This window comes from Perca fluviatilis, chromosome 6, assembly GCF_010015445.1.
Source record: "Perca fluviatilis chromosome 6, GENO_Pfluv_1.0, whole genome shotgun sequence".
NCBI classification, from domain to species: domain Eukaryota; kingdom Metazoa; phylum Chordata; class Actinopteri; order Perciformes; family Percidae; genus Perca; species Perca fluviatilis.
In genome coordinates this window covers 25,891,359-25,908,218 of record NC_053117.1, presented here as the reverse complement: position 1 = coordinate 25,908,218, position 16,860 = coordinate 25,891,359, and the positions used below count along the sequence as shown (strand labels likewise).

Below are 16,860 nucleotides of genomic sequence, written 5' to 3'. Positions count from 1 at the left end.
CTCCATCACATCACTGTCATCAGTTTTATGGCAGCGGGTTGGCCCAAGAATGAAGATTTAAGCTCTCATTACAATGTCAAGCATCTGCCCTGCCGAAGTGTCCATGAGTAAAGCAACTCCATAGGAACTGACTCTGACCTCTGACCTTTTGAGCATAGGCATTGATTTCGGTGGGGACGGTGGGTACGCGTACCTACCCGATTCCGTCATGAGTCATTTTGTACCCACCACTTTTTTTGAAAACCTCGAGCTCAATTTAGTTAAAAAAAGAAAAAAAAGAAGTCCATAACACATATAATTCTTGAGCGACAGATGCCAAAAAATCCACAACAATCTCTATCCCCGCAGGGCAGGCACAGACACAGCCGGGACATTCTGCTTAACATGAAAAAGCTTAAAGTGGTTTAATCTTGTAATGAACACTTAAGCCTGTCAAAAGAACTAAACCGAAATCCAACGATTATAAGTTATCTCACATTAACCTTTTCGTCTTCATTGGTGCCTATCGTGAGGAAAAAGTTTGTACCTAAACAATCATCAATGATTACCAAATTTCTCTCTCAAATTGCTCCTCATAACCACTGAAAACTGTCAAAAAATCAACCAGAAATGTGGTGATGGTTGATCGTTGTTTAGGTACATTAAACCACGTTAAGCTTTTTCACGTTACGACTTATAAAGCCTATGAGAACCGTGGGGAGTCAACCCACAGCCGCTCCGCTGCCCTGCTGAAAATGTGAAGCAGAAACGCGGCAGATGTCAGATAACGTCCATAATAATTGGCCTTTGGGTTTGATTTTTTTTGACAGTTTTCAGTGGTTATGAGTAGCAATATGCGAGAGAAATTTGGTAATCATTGATCATTGTTTACGTACTGTACATTAAACCACGTTTTTATTCATTAGTAAGCTACAGAGCGAAAGAGAAAAAAAAAATGTATGCGTCATTGTACCCAGCACTTCTGGAAATGTACTTCCAAATGCGTCTCTGTCCCCAGCACATTTCAAACCAAACTGACACCCATGCTTTTGAGAGAAGCGCAAGCAAAAAGTGAATTTCCCCATGTAGGGTCAATGTAAGATCTTGTAACAATCATTTATCATGGCAAAAACATATGACAATAGACCAAGGCAGATAAATCAGCCAAATACAGGCTGATACAAACTTATTGCTTATATAACAAAAAGTTCCTGTATAGAAATGCCAGTGATATGTTTGAGGTAATTAAGGAACAGTATCTGTGAATCTCTGTTAAAAGTGTTTCTAGTATTTGTTGGGATATAGAGAACAAAAAATAAAAGCTGAAGTGATGATCTCGTACAGGGAAGTAAATTGTTTTTCTCACATATAAATGGGGAATAGAGAACTTCATGCTTTTATTTGAGAACTGTTGCTACTGAAAAGACAAAGAGTGCTTTTATACTTTTTGTTTTCTGTTGCAGGCGTTCCGCTTGTCTCAATTTGCCAAGTCAGGCGGAGGAGCAGGAAGAGGAAGAGGAAAAAGGAGTGCAGAACGTAGTCCCCCGTTAGACTCAAGCGCACCGTCCGGGCACTCAAAGAGCATATACACTCCCCTGGAACAGCAGGTCATCCAGCTGAAACAGCAGCATAAGGATGCATTGTTGGCTGTGGAGTGTGGTTACAAGTACAGGTTCTTTGGAGAGGATGCAGAGGTGAGATCTGAAAAAGCATCTGTGTTAATGATGCAGGAAAGAAATTAACAGTATCAATCTAAAATATATCAAATATGTCACTGTATCGGTGTCATAGTGGATAGGAAATAGGGGTGCATGATATATCGACTCAATATCGTTATCGCAATATCACGTTGCGCAATATTATATCGAAAGTGTTGCAATAAGTATGCAATATTTTGTTTATTTTGTAGAGCGCTGCGTCCCATCGGCTTAGTTGTGTTTGATTTAGAGCCCGTTTTGAAACGCTATAATGATCATGTTTCATTGGCCAGTTACCGTGCCACTTGCACATGTTAGTACACGTCAGTGCACGGGGTCCACTAGGTGACATACCCTATGGAGCATACCACGTGTGTGCATATTTCGACAGAGTGACAGTTGTAAGTGAAGAAAGAGATAGAGACAACAAAACGGAAAGAATCAGAGAAGTGAAAGAAAAGTTGTGTCCTGTTCTCTTTTATTTATTTATTTATTTATTTATTTTATACTGTAGCACCAGTAAAACATGTCCTGTTCTGTAGACATGGTCCTTATTTATTTATTCATGTTGGACCAGTCCAATATGACTGTCAGTTGAAATAAACCTTGTGTTGTAAGAAAACTTGTTTAATTTGTTATTAAATTTTTTTTATAATTGAATCTATTTTGATGCGTTTTCCTGTAACTTTTGTAATTTTGCATAGGTTTAAAAATATCTAAATGAATATTGATATCACAGTATTCATATTTGATATCGCAATATCACATTTTGTCAATATTGTGCCCCCCTAATAGGAAATTTTTATATATATATATATATATATATATATATATATATATATATATATATATATATATATAGACTTTATTCTTAATTCAAGTTTTATGTGCACTACTTTCAGACCAAAATCTAATTTGCCTGAGCACTCAATGTGACCTCAATTATCCTTAAAGGCAGCACCGATGTCATCTCTTTGTGTGTGAACAGGTTGCTGCGAAGGAGCTGAATATCGTCTGTCACCTGGATCATAACTTCATGACGTGCAGCATCCCCACACACCGTCTGTTTGTTCACGTCAGGCGGTTGGTGTCCCACGGACACAAGGTATGAAATAAATCTTGCATATTTTTCGTATTTCAATTCAATTTTATTTATAGTATCAAATCATAACAGAGTTATCTCGAGACACTTTACAGATAGAGTAGGTCTAGACCACACTCTATAATTTACAAAGCTCCAACAATTACAGTAATTCCCTCAAGAGCAAGCATTAGCAGTGGCTATTGCGACAGTGGCGAGGAAAAACTCCCTTTTAGGAAGAAACCTCGGCAGACCCAGACTCTTGATAGGCGGTGTCTGACGGGGCCGGTTGGGGGTGTGATGAACAGTGATGAACAGCAGGACGTTGCGGGATGAAACGTGGCGCTGCAGAGCATGGGTGGATGCGGCGGACGCAGCGGGACGCGGCTGGACATTGCAGGGAATCGCAGAGCATAGCTCTGCGAAAAAGAAACATAAGGACTCCGGTCAGTAAACTCCCCAGAGCTAGGTTAGTAACAAGCAGTTCTGGGACAGGATGCATACAAAAGGAAACAAATGAAAATTGATGAGAGGCTGTACTGGCTTGCCTCCCTCTACTCTCACTATATTATTGATTATATGATAAACAAATCTGATGACTACGAAGAGAAGCAGGTGGGCCGGGTTAGGTGGACGCTGCAACTCCTCACTCCCTAACTCTAAGCTTTATCAAAGAGTAGAATTTTCAGTTTACTCTTAAATGTGGTGGCGGTGTCTGCCCCCCGAACCCAGACTGGGAGCTGGTTCCACAGGAAATGAGCCTGGTAGCTGAAGGCTCTGGCTCCCATTCTACTTTTAGAGACTCTAGGAACCACAAGTAACTCTGCATTCTGGGAGCGCAGTGCTCTAGTGGGACAATAAGGTACTAAGAGCTGTTCTAGATATGATGGTGCTAGACCATTTAGGGCTTTGTAGGTCAGGAGAAGGACTTTAAAGTCAATTCTGAATTTTACAGGAAGCCAATGCAGAGTAGCTAAAACAGGAGAAATATGATCTCTTTTCTTAGTTCTCGTCAGAACACGTGCTGCAGCATTCTGGATCAGCTGGAGAGTCTTAAGGGACTTATTTGAGCAACCTGACAGTAGGGAATTACAATAGTCCAGCCCGGAAGTAACGAATGCATGGACTAGTTTTTCAGCGTTGTTTTGAGACAGGATATTCCTAATTTTGGCAATGTTAAGAAGATGAAAAAAGGCTGTTTTCGATGTTTGTTTTAGGTGGGCGTTAAAGGATATATCCTGATCAAAAATAACTCCTGACAGAGTAGCTATATCTTTAGATAATGAAGTTCGGAGGTGTTTAGGGCCCAGCACAATAACTTCAGTTTTGTTACAGTTTAACATCAGAAAATTGTAGGTCATCCGGGATTTTATATCTTTAATACATGCTTGAAGTTTAGCTAACTGACTGGTTTCGTCTGGTTTGATTGATAAGTATAATTGGGTGTCGTCCGCATAGCAGTGATAGTTAATTGAGTGTTTCCTAATGATATTACCAAGAGGAAGCATATATAAGGAGAATAAAATCCAAGCACTGAGCCTTGTGGAACGCCATGGTTAAATATCGCGTACTTAGAGGATTTATCATTAACATTAACAAATTGAGATCGATCAGAGAAATAAGACTTAAACCAGCTTTTATTTAAAAGCTGTCGATTCATAATGTTTTTCATCTCGACATTATCGTCTTTAATTTCCAGGTTGGCGTGGTTAAGCAGACAGAGACGTCTGCGATCAAGGCCTCAGGGGCCAATAAGAACGCTCTGTTCACTCGTCAGCTGTGTGCTCTGTACACCAAGTCCACTCTGGTGGGAGAGGGTATCCTTATATGCCGTGTGTGTCCGTGTGTGTGTCCGTGTGTGTGTCCGTGTGTGTGTGTGTGTGTGTGTCCGTGTCCTTAAAACAGCTCTGTTAAGCAGTGTCCTTGACAGATTTTCTGAGATGTGAACCCGGTCTGCAGACTGGGGGATGTGGAGGAGGGGGGCTGTGGTGACGTGGTGTTGGACCCTCCTGACAGCTTCCTGCTGTGTATCAGTGAGAGTTGGGATAAACTGAAGAAGCAGCTCACTGTGGGGCTGGTGGTGAGTCTGATATTATAAGCTCGTTGTTAATTACCAGTTCTTTTGAATGCCATCTAAGTTCTCTCAGTTGATCCTTGATTTGTCGGGCATTTAGTTCCCCGGATTAGCCAAAAAACATATGTGTCCCATGCTGGAGCTGTTCTCCTTGACCCGACCCTGGAGAAGTGGATGACGATGGATGGATATATTCCCATGTGGTTATTTTTTTCATAAAAAAACTCTCAATTGAATCCCAGATGATATATATAACAGTATCACAAAATTACATATGCTGAATTGGAAGATCATATCCATATCACCCAGTCCTGATAAGGAGAATAAAGTGATGCTAGACTAATTAAATAAAAGTTAATGTTGCTGGTTGTTAAGAAGTAAGAAGAGCATTTTAACGTGAAGTAAAACTTTTATTAAAAAAACACACACTTTTAGTCATTATTATATGAGTAATATGAAGGTATGGACATTTTTCACAGCAGACATTTTGACTTGTCATAGCAGGAAAAGCACAGCTGAAATTGATAACCTTAATGATTGCTCAATTCCATCAAGTGTCCCAGTAAGCTATTTCAGTGAGTCAGCATGCACAATACCAGGGCCTCTCCTAAATGGAATGCAGCCATCTTTAATGGTTTTGAATACACCTGTGATTTTCCTACTATGACATGTCAACATGTCTGCCGTGAAAAAGGTCTATTATTTCATAGAAACAAAATATTGCCCCTGAAAAACAACCCAAACACATTGTTGTCTTCGCTGTGTGCATTTATTTTCAAGCGTGTGTTTGTGTATGCAGGCGGTTCAGCCCAGCACAGGAGACGTGTTACTGGACTGTTTCCCTGATGGTCAGTCTCGCTCTGAGCTGGAGGGTCGTGTCCTACAGATTAACCCTGTGGAGATCCTTGTGCCCTCTGACCTCTCTGAAGAAACCCACAGACTCCTGCAGAGCATCGCCAGTGCCAGGTAATCTGCTGTCAGGACACTAGGGGGCAGTCTGTACCCATTTACTACATGACAGGATGTTACTGAAGGGTTGAAGTGTGTTGCTTATCTGTGTAATTACAAAAATGTGTTTTTGAGATGTATTCTACTTCAATCTGAGGGATTGTGTTTACACTAGGTAGGTACACTAACACAGGTAGACCGTTGTTTTGTCTAGAGCTCTCTGGGCTCAGTCTGGATGAGGACATCAATGTGAGATAATGGCCCTCAGCACCCTGGGTTTCACCGCAGGGTTCATCCAGGGCTTATTTATTTAAAAAGTTCATAGACTGACTTTTCCCCTAAAGAGTTTTTTTTGTACTTGTTTTAGAAATAAGGATATTTGTAAGATGATGTATCGAGTTTGTTTCATTGCTCAAAATTGTAAAGTAGTTATAAATTAAAAAAAAAAGTTAGTGCGCAACTATTTTAAATTAATGAACGTTCCTTACATTCAAGCCATTGCCAAATGAGTTGATACAAAGCTAATTAAGCCTATCAGCGCCACAAAACTATCTCTGCATTTCTCAGCATGGCTATGTTTACAAAATGGTGTAGTCCTGAGGCCTGTACTACGAAGCAAGATCAACATGTCCTGGATTTCTTTCAGTAATCCAGCTTCACCTAACCTAACAACCACGGTCCCGCATAACCTGTACTAGGACGCTGGTTAACAACTAGTTCAGTCAACTCAGGGTTTCCCAATCCAGCGGCGCGCGCGTTCACATAAAAGAGGCGGTGTTTGCGCACCACGACCAATCGCAAACATCTACCAGAGCCGCATGTTATATAAGAAGAGCAAATTATAATTCTCCATAAATATGAAGAACACAGACACGGTTTTACAGGGAAAACGCAATACAGTCGCTGCTTCCTAAAACAGGAGGACAGCTGGCAAAAAAAAATAAAAATAGCCGACGCTGTAGACGTTTAAATCACAACGCTTATTAATATCACTTCCTCATCAGTCAGGACCAAGATCTGACCATAATTACACTTGTGCTTTCCATAAACTGTCGTTGCTTTAGCCTATTATTTCAGTTGAAACCCTGGCAGTGTGAAACCACCGTGAGAGCAAATAAAAAATATAAAAACATCATTCAAACCGATGTGCGCATTGGCGACACACGGCTCAAGAAGCCGATATGTAGGCTAATTCCCTCCCATTAGAATATATAGGCTATATTTCATAAAAATACCCATGTTAACGGGGTTGTTGGTCTCTCAATGTTTTAACTTTTATGAGCGCACCCCTCTCTCTCTCTCTCTCTCTCTCTCTTTTCCTCCCTCTCCCCCTCCCTCTCTCTCTCTCTCTCTCTGCACCGAGCTCCGCCTGATCTTCTTTAAGAACGGTGACGCTGTTATCAATCGAGTATTGATTGGTCAGTAGGCGGTGCTTTAACACCGGTTGATCTCTGATCTCCAACTTAACCTGCTCCCGACCAGGTTAGGCGTTCAGCATGAGTTACCACGGCGATTGAACCCGATAACAACTGATCCACCTTCGTAGTACAGAAAATCCTGGGTTGAGCCTTAAGTTAGCTCGTTAACGCCAAATCCTGCTTCGTAGTACAGGCCTCTGCAATATTCCCGCGCAGAAGCTTGAGTCATGTGTTTTACGTCACCGCTGAGAAAGGACGACAGCACCGTTAAGCTTTGGAGACGAAGAGGACATACAAATTACAAGATAATTACCTCTTCTGAAGAGTCCATTGTGTTTTTTTTAATCCTCCGTGTCCTCCTTGGTTTGATGGGTTAAACGCTACTAGCAACTGCGTGGAGGTGGTGCAATTGATCGCTGAAGTCTTGCGTCATGTGGATGCGCCCACGGTGTTGTTGAAATTGCTTAGAATTCCGCATGGGGGTGACAGAAACTCCACACTATAGGTTTAAAGTTATTAAAAGTTAATAAATGTTGTCTGGAGGCCCCAGTAGGCTCTAGTGTTGGGCAGGAGAGACTTCATTTAGAGTGAAATAAGTTAAATGAACATGGTGTTAAATCAAAACGCGATAGCTCATGGAGATTGTTGCAAAATCTGGTTGGTTTAACTGAAAGAGTAAATGCCCACATTCAGCTTGATCAGGTTGGGAGAGAGAGAAATCTGAAGCATAGAAGTCTTCCTGAATGAACTTGTGCTGAGCTTCATTTGTGAGGCTTTAAAGCGCTCATATTATGCTTTTTGGCTTTTTCTCTTTCCTTTATTGTGTTAGATATCTTTTTTTGTGCATGTTATAGGTTTACGAAGTGAAAAAGCCCAAAGTGACTTACCATCTCCAACAGAAAACACTGCTCCAAACAGCTCTATTGTAGTCCAGCCTTTACTTCTGTGACGAACGCTCGTCACTTTGTAACGCACGTTATAATGCTGGCCTAGCTGCTGGCATGGCACTCCCTCATACTCTGCAGCTGACTAGCTAGCAGTGCTTGCCTTAATACTGCGCATGTGCGACTCCCAACAAAGATGGAACAGAAGTGAGATGCCTCACGCGGTAGCTAAAACAGAGAGCTCAACACACAGGGTGAAAAGAGGAGCTGCAGCAATGTGCAGTACAACAAAAATATGGAACGCTGCTGGGAAGTTTGAATGCATCCTAGTTTCACAATGTACATAACATTTACAATTTAGTTAGTGGAAGCTCTTACAGAGAGAAGTGGTGGAAAAAGTATTCCGAGTAATATTATCAACACCTTCATGGAAAATACTGCCATACAAGAAATATGTTTGGATAAAGTAAACATTTTAGGTGTTAAAATGCAAGTAATTAAAGGATAGGTTGACCAGTTTTCATGTCTTAAAAACAATAGTCATTAAAACACTAAAACAGGACTGCTTGCAGTAATAGTTCCTCCTGTTCATACTGACCTTTAAAACATATTTTTAATGCGCTCTCACAGTCACAAATCCACAGTCCTTTTTCTGTGCAACAAAAGTTTATCTGAAGGTAATATGAGGCTTCAGCGGTCGTAATTGCTCAAATCAAGTGGATATCTTTCCAAGTTGCAGCCTTTTTAATCCAAAATGTCATCATTTTTCTATTTGTCCATTGCAACTCAATAGTGAACCGGTGTCCAGGTAAAAACAAGGAGGTAATTTTATTCAAAAAACACTGCAACTTGAGAAGATATCCACTTGACAGTTGAAGCCTCATATTAGCGTATTAGGACTTTGGATTTCCCCCCCAATCACTTACATTCAAAGTGCATTAGGAAGGATTCTTTTAGTGGCCAGTATGAACACTAAGAATTACGTAGCCAGAAAAACATCTTTTAATGTTCATATGGGGCTGTTGTTTTAATGAAAAATGTGAACCTATCCTTTATGCACGTAGCGGAGTATCTTTCCAGTGATTAGCTCAGAATACACACACAAAGTACTACAGCTTGTATGTTGGACTAACAAGCTTCAACCAAATCTCTGATGCAAAGGCAGACTTTCATTTAATGCACGCAGGTTGCTGTGTGAACCACTAGATCAAAAAGAGCTAAACAGTTTGTCCTTTTGTTCATCGGCTGACTAACACGGTCAGCGACAGTGACTGTTGAACTGATGTATTCCAGAAACCTGTTGCCTCCAATTGTGCCACCATTCGTCTCATCTTTCTCGACAGTCTGCACCCAGCATGCTCACACCAGTGGGGACTGGTTCCTCTGGAGGCTGCCTGTGATTGCATTATGCCGTGAAAATGAAACGAGGGAGTGGGAGGGAGTGGAGGGGATTAGATTAGAAGGGGATGGTTGGATAAATGTGAGCGATGTCTGCTACTTTCTGCCTCTTTTTGTCTTTGACTCTTTGATGGTGCACATTTCTCATTATTCACCTTTCTTTTTATTTCAGTGGCCACTTTCTTTACTTATTTCTTTCCCCCCTCTGTTTGAATGTAATTCTGGAAAATTGGGACCATTTGTATTCATTTCTCTTTTTCAGCCGTCCGTGTTGAGTGATTATAGCGGAGCTGGGCCTGTAAAGGCCAGTCCAATTATTTTGTTTAAACAGCACTGCTCTCTAGCGTTGTGCTCATCAGAGACGAGGCTCTTCTCAATTTGCAGCCTGTATTATACAAATACATGGCAGCTTTGTCTGTTCAGCTCAGACAGAAAATTCAAAGTTTTATATTCACACAGGCCTGTTACAGATCACTACTTCTGGCGACCTCTCAAGATATTTTTCTAGGTGATTTTTTTTTTTTTCCCTTCTCAATCACGATTCATCAGACTGAAAAGAATGACACTTGGAAGGATGTCAGCATCTGTTAACATTACAGTGATATCACTCCAACACATCAAAAATAGTAAAGCAAGACCCACCCAGGTGAGCATTTAAAACAGAGGATTTTTGTGACTACTGGTAACTCGTCAGCCTCCGTGTCTCTGGGGTGGGCTGACAAGACGGGCCCCCAGGCAACGGGATGTATGTGTGTCCATGGAGTGCCAGGTAATGAGTCCCTGGGAGGTTGGTAGTAGCTAGGTGCAGTATTAGTTGCTTTACTCATCCACAGCCTGGAGTCAGGATCAGAGCAGTGACAGGGATTAGAGCAACTGAAAAGCTCACTGGCTGATGCTTTTCTCACTTATTGAAAGATTAAGTCGATAACTGACACTGTTGAAAGTGTTGCAGACACACACACACACACACACACACTTGATTTAAGTGGGCACTCAGAGCTTTATATCACCCTACAGCAATAGATAATAGTAATAGTAATCGAGCGCCTTAATCTGTTGTGCACATTAACCTCTGCTCTCTCTCTCTCTCTCTGGCTTAACCTTTAACATTCAATATGGGTGTGAGTTATATGTTGCCCCCCCAATACAATGGAGTTGAATGGAATTTTATTTGTAGTGCTCAGTGTTAAAAACTGGTATTTGAAAAATATTTCCATTTCTAACCCATGAACAGTGTTTGTTGGAACTACTTGGGGATAATGTATTGATTTCGCTTAAAGCTCCATGGATGGCATTGTCTGTCGGCCCACCATTCTTCCCAGCCATGTTGGATGGAATGCCATGAAATGTTGTACAGACATTCCTGGTCCCCAGAAGATGAATCCCGATCATGTCCTCTGACTTTTCATCCAGCGGCATCATCATTTGCGCAACACTTTTATGTATTGTGACCAAATAACTCATATTCCCACCAGACTGTTATTTGTGTTGCATGCTAACAAGCTCAACTGAAAAAGGTAACATGGTAAACATTATGCCTGCTAAATATCAGCATGTGAGCATCCTCATTATAAGCATGTTAGCTTGCTGACATTAGCGTTTACCTCAAAACACTGTTGTAAATAAGTTCATAAGTACCATCCCACAGTGATCAATTGTTTGCATAAACCTGAACCAGTGTCCAGCTTTGTAGTTTCCTGTGAACCTCAAGACCGACTGAGACTGTCTAATCCCAGGTTCACAATGCTAGGTCTGGTTAGTTTTGCAGAAATGCTACGGTTCCTGGATCAATACCAGCAATTGTCGCTGTTCTTGTAAACCTCATAATATGGTTGAATTGACTGGTTAAATGATTAATGGTCGTATTTGCACCACTGGTCGTATTTGCACCACTGGTCGTATTTGCACCACTGGTCTATTGATCACATGTATACAATCTTTTGCTCCCAGTCTGACCACTGACTGAAGTAAGTGTGTGTGTGTGTGTGTGTGTGTGTGTGTGTGTGTGTGTGTGTGTGTGTGTGTGTGTGTGTGAGCATTAGGAAACGGAAGAAAGAAAATGTTCCAGCACTGCGTCGAGAGCCACGTGTTTGCCTTGGTTGCTCTGGCAACAACAGAGTGGACAAAGCAACTGAGTCCTTGAAAGCCGCAACGCCGAGCGAGTGAATGGAGCAACAGGGAGATGCAGGGAAAGTGTGTGCTTGTGTGTGTGTGACTGAGCTTTGCATGTGCGTTTGTGTGCATCCATTGAGTCTAGTTGAACAAAAGGACGGCTGGAACATGCGGTGCTGCTGTGTCTAATTTTTCTCACAGACAGGAAAATAATCAGATATCGGATGTTGTGTTCTCCTCATTTGTCTGTCCGTACAAGCACCACTGACCTCTTGAACCTGTCATGTTGTTCCCCTCCAGCGCTCAGGCTGATGACCAAGTGAGAATTGAGAAGAGGGAAAGCGCTCAGTTTGAGTTTGCCTCTGCAATGAACACAGCCACCGAGTTCTACTGCCACACCCAGGAGAAAGGTGTGTTTGTTTGTGCCGCTGTGTGCCTCCTTTTCTTTTTAATGTTTTACTCTTTATTCCCTTCAGTGGCTCACATACTCTTATTGAGACCAAGACAGCCATTCAGCTGTAACACAGTGGATGTGTCTGAGGAGTGGGCCCGTGACTCATGGCTGTGTTTTATCTGTGAACATGTGGCATGTTTGTGTGTCTCTGTCCTCCAGGCTCTCGCTCTCTGTCGAGTGTAGCTTCCCTGGAGAGCCAAGTGATCTGCTGTCTGGGGCCGCTCATCCAGTACCTCCAAGAATTCAACTTAGAAAGAGTTCTTAGGAGTGAAAGGTACATATACTGAATACTTAGCAACACAGGCTGCAATCGTAATTATCCAGTGTTCACAATGGTAAACCATTGAAATCCTAAATCAATGCTGAAACAATAAGACAATTAATTGAAAAGTAATCGTCTTTTCGACTTTGCTGCTTTTCTTTATTATACTATATATCTTTGTAAACTGAGTCACTTTGGGTTTTAGACTTTTGGTTGAACAAAACAAGACATTTGAAGTTGTCACCTCTGAAGTTGTGATGAGTATTTTTTATGCAATTGTTTCATAGACTAAACAATCAATAATTTGACAAAGATAATCGTTGGATTAATAGATTGTGAAAATAATCACAAGTTGCAGCCTTAATCTTGGAATAATGTGGGTTTTTACGCCTTATACATACACAACAATGCTATTTACAACTTATTTCAGACTTGTGTTGCTTTAAAATGCAGCATTTAGCTCCTTCTCTTCCTAATCGATACATTGATCGTTTGATCTTGCAGCTGTATTTTAATATGATTTTGTGCTCCCTGCAGCTCATTCCGGCGTCTGTCCTGTGAGTCTGAGTTTATGATCGTCAGTGCTGCCACCCTCAGGAATCTGGACATCCTCAACAATCAGGTAAAAGCACATCTCAGGGGTGGGGTCTGACAGGATGATACATGGTTTACACTGCACCATGCTGTATAACCTTCTAGTGCATACTAATTGACAAAAAGAAACATCTGCACAATCAAGTCCCTCATCAACTATTGGATGGATTGCCATGAATTATCACTTTTGTCCAATACTTAAGTTTATGACTAAATACCTAAAATGCTAATGACATTCCCATCCACCTCATCATGTTTTGACATTGTCCTTTGATGCATTGCTATTTTAAAAATATTGATATAGCCACTTTAACTTAAGTCTCAAGTCCTCATTTTTGTGAATTAAGTCTGACTCAAGTCAGAGTCTCAATTCTACTGCTCTGGCTAGAACAAGGCCGAGGGAGACTGCTGACTGCATGTCAGTAATAATTTACTGTAAAGGTGTAGTAGTTAGGAAGCTTGAACATGATGTTTGTTACATTCACCTTAGTAAAAGAGTCCGGGGAGTTTTCCATTTTGGCAAGCTTTCAGCAGATAAGTATAGACAGCCGGCCAGCTAGAAATGTCACGCAGCTTACCAGGTAGATGGACACCTTCCAGTGCAAACACTTTTTATGTCAAGACTGTCCAGATTACACTACCGGTCAATTATAGACAGAATACCAGCTGATCTGAGTGGGTGGCTGATCTTTTAATGCAATATCTACATTGCCCATTATCAGCAACTATTCATCCAATGTTCCAAAGGCACATTTTGTTACTACTACTAATCTGATATCATTTTAAAAGGCTAACTGAGAAAACTTTGGAGAACCCTTTTGCAATTATGCAAGCACATAATGTAATCTGAAAACTGCTGCCCTGGTAAAAAAAAACAATGCAACTGATCTCAGCTGGTATTCTGTTTGTAATGGAGTGGAATGGAAATTTCTAAGTGACCCTGAACTTTTGACTGGTAGTGTATGTCTATACAACTTAGTAGAAATCAGTTTCCAGTAATGGTTGCACAGCGGACTGTAAAAATCTAATGGGTGAGTTAAACGTCGATCTGATCACAGGAAAATGTTCAGTGACTAGTCACGCTTGCGTGGGCGACGGCTCAAAAGTTCAGCACGACTCTGCTGCCGTGGCATGTGTGTCACACATGGAGTTCAAGCTCAGTTCAAACCTCCTCACCTGTTGCTTATGGCTTCCATCACCTGTTCACCTCTTATAGTTATTACATCATAATAGTTTTCTTTTTCAACATTCAAATAATGTACGTGTAAGCTGTGTTTTGTGTTTGTGTGTGTGTTCTTTCGATGACAGACAGATGGTGGTGTGAAGGGCAGTCTGTTGTGGGTGTTAGACCACACTCGCACTCCGTTTGGAAGGAGACTGATGAGGAAGTGGGTGAGCCAGCCCCTCACTGACCCGCAGTAAGTACAGGATACCCTCTGACCTCTGATGACACAGCTCAACTGTCAGTGCTGAACTGAACCGATTCAACTTCTTTCTCTAGTCTTGTCATTCAGTTTCACAAATGCCACACAATAAATCTGAACGCCACAAGTTTGTCTACTCTGTGAGGCTGTCTGGATCACGGAACCATGGTGAGGGCACTTTCTTGCCCGGCTCTGTAAGAGGGAGGAGACAGAGCGAAACTCAGGGTTTGTTGAAGAAAACCTGCCAGCGATACAGTTCAGGTTTATAGAGTCAGTTACTACGGTAACTGGCCCAGGGTTTAAGTTACCGTTCTTTCTAGAAGTGAAAATCCAGAGTTTGCCTCATCTCTGGGTTAACAATCTCAGGATTTTCACTAATCCTGCTTTCTGAAACAGGGCCATGGTTTGTCAGTCCTAGCACAGTTATGCAGGATTTACACAAAGCTTGAGAGAAAGCACTACCTCTGAGGCCTAACTATAGGCAAAATAGGCCACACTTCCAGGAACATTAAATAAGTCAGTGTTCGAGAGGGTGTAAGACAGTGCTCATAATGTTAAGACTTACTTATTTTTCACGCAGCGGAGCAATTCTTCCTCTTTTTAGAAACGCTGCAGGGTGAAAACGCACATAAAACGTGGTCTGGAGGTGACCTCTTTAAATAAAAATGCTCACGCCACTTTTGCTACAAACAACCTCTCAGTTATTATTATTGTTAATAATAATAACTGATATTGTTAGTATTATTGTAGTACTGTTCCAGTTCTCTTCTCTACAGTGTAATTTTATTATCCATATATATGTGCGAGTATGTGTGGCCCTCTCCCTCCCACGGTGCAGGGATTAAAACTGTGGATTGAGCACTGCTCTCAGATTATACAGATAGCTCCTCTACAAAATTTCACACATGAGGAAAAAAACAAAACAAAAAACAAAAAAAAAAACACACACACACACACACACACACACACACACACACACACACACACACACACACACACACACAAAAAAAAAGAAAAAAAAAAAAAAAGAAAAAAAAAAACACACACACACACACACAAACACACACACACACACACACACACACACACACACACACAAACACACACAGCACTTTATGTTCACAGACTAAATTTGTATTTTTGTGTTTTTAATGGAATGCATTTTGGACAATCTAAATCATACTGTAAACTGCTGGAAAAAATATCACAAACTAAAAAAATTCAACACATAGATAACACTGATCTCCCTTCCTTCATAGATAGATAGGTTGGCTTTAAGTTGTTCAGGCTACTGGCAAACCTCAGCACATCACCGAATTTATGAAGACGCTAATTAGTGGCAATTAAGCAGTTATTTGCTCTAAGTTCAAAACGTACAGTGAATTTCATTTAAGTCCCAGTCAGCTCTCCAAATAAGAAAATATTAGTATTTTGCTGATGACTGGGATTGAACATTTTGATTTCTTTTTCTTTGTCATTTATATCTACTTTCCGAATGTCTTTCTTTCCCCTCTTACTTCCTTCTTTCCTTTTCTTTCATCAACCCACAGGTCTATCTCAGAGAGGCAGGATGCTGTGCAGGAGATCCTAGAGTCGCACTCTCTCACTTTAAATTCTATCAAATCCCTGCTGTCGCATTTACCCGACCTGGAGAGAGGCATCTGCAGCATATACCACAAAAAGGTAAAAATCTCTTTCCCCAAGGATGATGATCTTTTTTCACCACATTGGCCTTATTTTTGTAGAACTGAACTGGTAGTCATTTCTGTCAGTCATGATACAATTTTACTCACCATCTTAGCTGAGATCTGTGGATGTAGTGACAGTTAAAAACTGCTAGAAAAAATGGTCAAAACTACAAAAATCTGACAAAGGCAGTAAAAAAAAAAACAGACCTCCTTTTTCTTGCTGTTTTGCATAAAAATGAAAACCAAGACAATTTCCTCTCGCTGTTTCTCTCATCCACTTCCTCTCTCTTTTTTATGGCCTGCTTCTTGATTAACAACAGGGAGCAATCACCTCAGTGGCACTTACCTGATTGTCTGACACAATCTCATTTCCCATCGGTCCCATTTTTGAAATGTCAGAAGGCTTTATCGTGTGTGTGTGTGTGTGTGTGTGTGTGTGTGTGTGTGTGTGTGTGTGTGTGTGTGTGTGTGTGTGTGTGTGTGTGTGTGTGTGTAGCACTCTGGTCTGAGCTCATGTTCAACTTTCTGACTCCTTTTATATATTGTTAAAAGAAAACGATCAAATTTCACTGAAGTCACACACACACACACACACACACACACACACACACACACACACACACACACACACACACACACACACACACACACACACACACACACACACACACACACACACACAGGGGCCATAATTGTCATTTTGCCCATCAGTAGTTAAATGTGCCTGTGTGTAATGGCCTGTGTCTCTATGGCTCCATTGACATAATGGGAGGGAGGGCACGTTTATGCTCTGCAGTCACTGTCTGGGTTCATAAAAGAGCATCACAGGGGCTGCTGACATGGGGGA

The 16,860-nt window shown here is 41.2% G+C and overlaps 1 protein-coding gene across 4 annotated transcripts in view; it reads left to right on the top strand.

Annotated features, from left to right (window-relative positions):
- msh3 (mutS homolog 3 (E. coli)) overlaps window positions 1–16,860 on the top strand; it is a 58,712-nt gene that overhangs the window by 5,413 nt on the left and 36,439 nt on the right. For all 4 annotated transcript variants that reach the window (XM_039802134.1, XM_039802132.1, XM_039802133.1 and 1 more), the window contains exons 4-13: window positions 1,443–1,673; window positions 2,665–2,781; window positions 4,457–4,574; window positions 4,698–4,837; window positions 5,631–5,797; window positions 11,892–12,001; window positions 12,205–12,319; window positions 12,845–12,929; window positions 14,210–14,319; window positions 15,876–16,008. In XM_039802134.1, the coding sequence (XP_039658068.1) occupies window positions 1,443–1,673; window positions 2,665–2,781; window positions 4,457–4,574; window positions 4,698–4,837; window positions 5,631–5,797; window positions 11,892–12,001; window positions 12,205–12,319; window positions 12,845–12,929; window positions 14,210–14,319; window positions 15,876–16,008 (1,326 nt within the window). The remainder of the gene's footprint in view (window positions 1–1,442; window positions 1,674–2,664; window positions 2,782–4,456; window positions 4,575–4,697; window positions 4,838–5,630; window positions 5,798–11,891; window positions 12,002–12,204; window positions 12,320–12,844; window positions 12,930–14,209; window positions 14,320–15,875; window positions 16,009–16,860) is intronic.